Below are 5,000 nucleotides of genomic sequence, written 5' to 3'. Positions count from 1 at the left end.
GTGATACAGCACTTCTGTGTTTTATACTTCTATAAACACTTAGCTATACGCTATATACAGTTGAAGTCAGAAGTTTACATACACCTCAGCCAAATACATTTAAACTCAGTTTTTCACAATTCCTGGCATTTAATCCTCGTAACAATTCCCTGTCTTAGGTCAGTTAGGATCACCACTTTATTTTAAGAATGTGAAATGTCAGAATAATAGTAGAGAGAATGATTAATTACAGCTTTTATTTGTTTCATCACATTCCCAGTGGGTCAGAAGTTTACATACACTCAATTACTATTTGGTAGCATTGCCTTTAAATCGTTTAACTTGGGTCAAACGTTTCGGGTAGCCTTCCACAAGCTTCCCACAATAAGTTGGGTGAATTTTGGCCCATTCCTCCTGACAGAGCTGGTGTAACTGAGTCAGGTTTGCAGGCCTCCTTGCGCGCACACGCTTTTTCAGTTCTGCCCACAAATTTTCAATAGGATTGAGGTCGGGGCTTTGTGATGGCCACTCCAATACCTTGACTTTGTTGTCCTTAAGCCATTTGCCACAACTTTGGAAGTATGCTTGGGGTCATTGTCCATTTGGAAGACCCATTTGCAACCAAGCTTTAACTTCCTGACTGATGTCTTGAAATGTTGCTTCAATATATCCACATAATTTTCCTCCCTCATGATGCCATCTATTTTGTGAAGTGCACCAGTCCCTCGTACAGCAAAGCACCCCCACAACATGATGCTGCCAGAGTCTGTGTGTGTGTGTGTGTGTGTGTGTGTGTGTGTGTGTGTGTGTGTGTGTGTGTGTGTGTGTGTGTGTGTGTGTGTGTGTGTGCGCCTCACCATCTGAGCCATCAGGGTGGAGGAGAACTCTGAGTTCATAGCGTAGGGGAGGGCTGTCTGAGCTCTGGAACCGTACGTCGTCTGGAAACGCTTCTTCACCTCTCCCAGGAAGCTGAACGCACGCGACCGCTCAAAGTCCTGACAGACAGACAGACAGTTAACACAGTCAGACACTACAGTCCCAACAGACAGCACACACTACAGTCCCAACAGACAGACAGACAGACAGTTAACACAGTCACACACTACAGTCCCAACAGACAGACAGACAGTTAACACAGTCACACACTACAGTCCCAACAGACCTGGAAACAAAGGGTGGTGCGTACGGCCCAGTACATCACTGGGGCCAAGATTCCTGCCATCCAGGACCTCTATACCAGGCGGTGTCAGAGGAAGGCCCTAAAAAATGTCAGAGACTCCAGCCACCCCAGTCATAGACTGTTCTCTCTGCTACCACACAGCAAGCGGTACCGGAGCGCCAAATCTGGGTCCAAGAGGCTTCTAAACGGCTTCTACCCCAAGCCACAAGACTCCTGAACATCTAGTCAAATGGCTACCCAGGCTATTTATATTCACCCCCATTTTACACTGCTTCTACTCTCTGTTATTATCTATGCATAGTTACTTTAACTCTACCTACATGTACATTCTACCTCAATTACCTCGACTAACCGGTGCCCCGCACATTGACTCTGTACCGGTACCCCCTGTATATAGCCTCCACATTGACTCTGTACCGTAACACCCTGTATATAGCCTCCACACTGACACTGTACCGGTACCCCCTGTATACAGCCTCCACATTGACTCTGTACCGGTACCCCCTGTATATAGCCTCCACATTGACTCTGTACCGGTACCCCCTGTATATAGCCTCCACATTGACTCTGTACCAGTACCCCCTGTATATAGCCTCCACATTGACTCTGTACCGGTACCCCCTGTATACAGCCTCCACATTGACTCTGTACCGGTACCCCCTGTATATAGCCTCCACATTGACTCTGTACCGGTACCCCCTGTATATAGCCTCCACGTTGACTCTGTACCGGTACCCCCTGTATATAGCCTCCACATTGACTCTGTACCGGTACCCCCTGTATATAGCCCTGCTATTGTTATTTTACTGCTGCTCTTCAATTATTTGTTATTTTCACATAAGCTTTGAGGGTGGCCTTGAGGCCGATAAGTAGAGCTTAACCTCACTAGGGTAGGGGGCACTATTTTCACCTCCGGATGAAAAGCGTGCCCAAAGTAATCTACCTGCTACTCAGGCCCAGAAGCTAGGATATGCATATAATTGGTAGATTTGGATAGAAACCAATAAAGTTTCCAAAACTGTTAAAATAATGTCTGTGAGTATAACAGAACTGATATGGCAGGAGAAAACCTGAGGAAAATCCATCCAGGAAGTGGGATTTTTTTTATGTTTGTAGTTTTCTATTGAATGCCATTACAGTATCCATTGACTTAGGACTCAAATTGCACTTCCTATGGCTGCCACTAGATGTCAACAGTCTTTAGAAATTGTTTCAGGCTTGTATTCTGAAAAATGAGGGAGTAAGACCAGTCTGAATGAGTCCCAGAGGTTTTTCATGCGCACGGCCGAGAGCACGCCTTTCTTGTTTTCCTTTTATGTTGACGAAGCTTTTGTCCGGTTGAAATGTTATTGATTATTATGACTAAAAACAACCTGAGGATTGATTGTAAACATCGTTTGACATGTTTCTACGAACTTTACTGATACTTTTCAGGTTTTTCGTCTGTCTGTTGTGACCGCCTTTGAGCCTGTGGATTACTGAACAAAACATGCAGAAAACGGAGGTTTTTGGATATAAAGAGGGACTTTATCGAACAAAACAAACATTTATTGAGTAAATGGGAGTCTTGTGAGTGCAACCATATGAAGATCATCAAAGGTAAGTGATTCATTTTATCACCATTTCTGACTTGTGTAACTCCTCTACTTGGCTGGTAACCGTTTTTAATGATTTGTCTACTGGGCGCTGTCCTCAGATAATCGCATGGTTTGCTTTCGCCGTAAAGCCTTTTTGAAATCTGACACCGTAGTTTGATTATCAAGAAGATAATCTTTAAACCGATGTATAACACTTGTATGTTTTATGAATGTTTATAATGAGTATTTCTGGTTTTGAATTTGGCGCTCTGCAATTTCCCTGGATGTTGGCCAGGTGGGACGGTAGCCACTAAGCTAGTGGCAAGGTAGACAACGAATAGTAGACAAGTGTACAACAACACTGTTGAGATCAACAACACTGACATGTTGCTAACTAGCTAGCTAACGTTAGCTAACCCAATGCACTAGCTGGCTAACGTTAGCTAACCCAATGCACCAGCTAGCTAACGTTAGCTAACCCAATGCACTAGCTGGCTAACGTTAGCTAACCCAATGCACTAGCTAGCTAACGTTAGCTAACCCAATGCACTAGCTAGCTAACGTTAGCTAACCCAATGCACCAGCTAGCAGTTTGCCTGCCTGCTGAACATCGGGTAACATGAGCAAGAGATTCCCCACCGTAGCTAACTTCACCATAGAAAACATTTAAAAAAAAACTGAACCCCGACCCTCTGTAAAGGACCCGACCCCCTCTAAAGGACCCGACCCCGACCCCCTCTAAAGGACCCGACCCCCTCTAAAGGACCCAACCCCGACCCCCTCTAAAGGACCCAACCCCCTCTAAAGGACCCAACCCCCTCTAAAGGACCCAACCCCCTCTAAAGGACTCAACCCCGACCCCCTCTAAAGGACCCAACCCCCTCTAAAGGACTCAACCCCGACCCCTCTAAAGGACCAACCCGACCCCTCTAAAGGACCCGACCCCCTCTAAAGGACCCGACCCCGACCCCCTCTAAAGGACTCAACCCCGACCCCTCTAAAGGACCCAACCCCCTCTAAAGGACCCAACCCCGACCCCCTCTAAAGGACTCAACCCCGACCCCTAAAGGACCCAACCCCCTCTAAAGGACCCGACCCCGACCCCTCTAAAGGACTCGACCCCGACCCCCTCTAAAGGACTCGACCCCGACCCCCTCTAAAGGACCCGACCCGACCCCTCTAAAGGACCCAACCCCTCTAAAGGACCCGACCCCTCTAAAGGACCAACCCGACCCCTCTAAAGGACCCGACCCCTCTAAAGGACCCAACCCCGACCCCCTCTAAAGGACCCGACCCCCTCTAAAGGACTCAACCCCCTCTAAAGGACTCAACCCCCTCTAAAGGACTCAACCACCCCTCTAAAGGACTCAACCCCCTCTAAAGGACTCAACCCCCTCTAAAGGACTCAACCCCGACCCCCTCTAAAGGACCCGACCCCGACCCCCTCTAAAGGACCCGACCCCCTCTAAAGGACCCGACCCCGACCCCCTCTAAAGGACCCAACCCCGACCCCCTCTAAAGGACCCAACCCCCTCTAAAGGACTCAACCCCCTCTAAAGGACTCAACCCCGACCCCTCTAAAGGACCCGACCCCGACCCCCTCTAAAGGACCCGACCCCTCTAAAGGACTCAACCCCGACCCCCTCTAAAGGACTCAACCCCGACCCCCTCTAAAGGACTCAACCCCGACCCCCTCTAAAGGACTCAACCCCGACCCCCTCTAAAGGACCCGACCGACCCCTCTAAAGGACCCGACCCTCTAAAGGACTCAACCCGCCCCAAAGGACCCGACCCCTCTAAAGGACTCGACCCCCTCTAAAGGACTCAACAGGGGTTAACACAGTTGTCAAAAAATATATATACTGCAGCACACCCATATAGAATGGCAGGTTATTCAGATACATTCAGCTTTGTAAACCAAAGAACACTATATACACTCGGTCTCTCACAAACACACACATTAAAACTAAAGCCTGTATACTCACGTCATCAGTGATACACAGGTATATGATTCTGTCATGGCAGATGTAGTGGAAGAGATAGCTGAAGGACAAGACAAGATACTCAGTCAGATACTCAGTTTGATTTGATCTTCACGGTCACACTACAAGTAGAACAGGATAAGTGTGTGTGGCTGTCTGAGTGTTTAACCTTACCTGCCATGGCTGTAGGTGAGCTTGTTGTTCTCCGATGGTATCTTAGCTAGGATCTGTTCTGTCACCTCCAGGAAGTTACCGCCACACCAAGCATGCTTTGCCAGGATG

At 47.9% G+C, this 5,000-nt stretch overlaps 1 protein-coding gene across 2 annotated transcripts in view; it reads right to left on the bottom strand.

Annotated features, from left to right (window-relative positions):
• Nucleotides 1-5,000, bottom strand: part of sybl1 (synaptobrevin-like 1) — an 11,984-nt gene that overhangs the window by 5,826 nt on the left and 1,158 nt on the right. For both annotated transcript variants that reach the window (XM_014198467.2, XM_014198468.2), the window contains exons 2-4: nt 4,893-5,000; nt 4,722-4,779; nt 837-974 (exon numbers count right to left, since the gene is read on the bottom strand). The exon at nt 4,893-5,000 is cut by the window's right edge. In XM_014198467.2, coding sequence (XP_014053942.1) covers nt 837-974; nt 4,722-4,779; nt 4,893-5,000 — 304 coding nt within the window. The remainder of the gene's footprint in view (nt 1-836; nt 975-4,721; nt 4,780-4,892) is intronic.

Source organism: Salmo salar, chromosome ssa05 (genome assembly GCF_905237065.1).
Source record: "Salmo salar chromosome ssa05, Ssal_v3.1, whole genome shotgun sequence".
NCBI classification, from domain to species: domain Eukaryota; kingdom Metazoa; phylum Chordata; class Actinopteri; order Salmoniformes; family Salmonidae; genus Salmo; species Salmo salar.
This window is presented reverse-complemented; position numbering and strand designations above follow the sequence as displayed.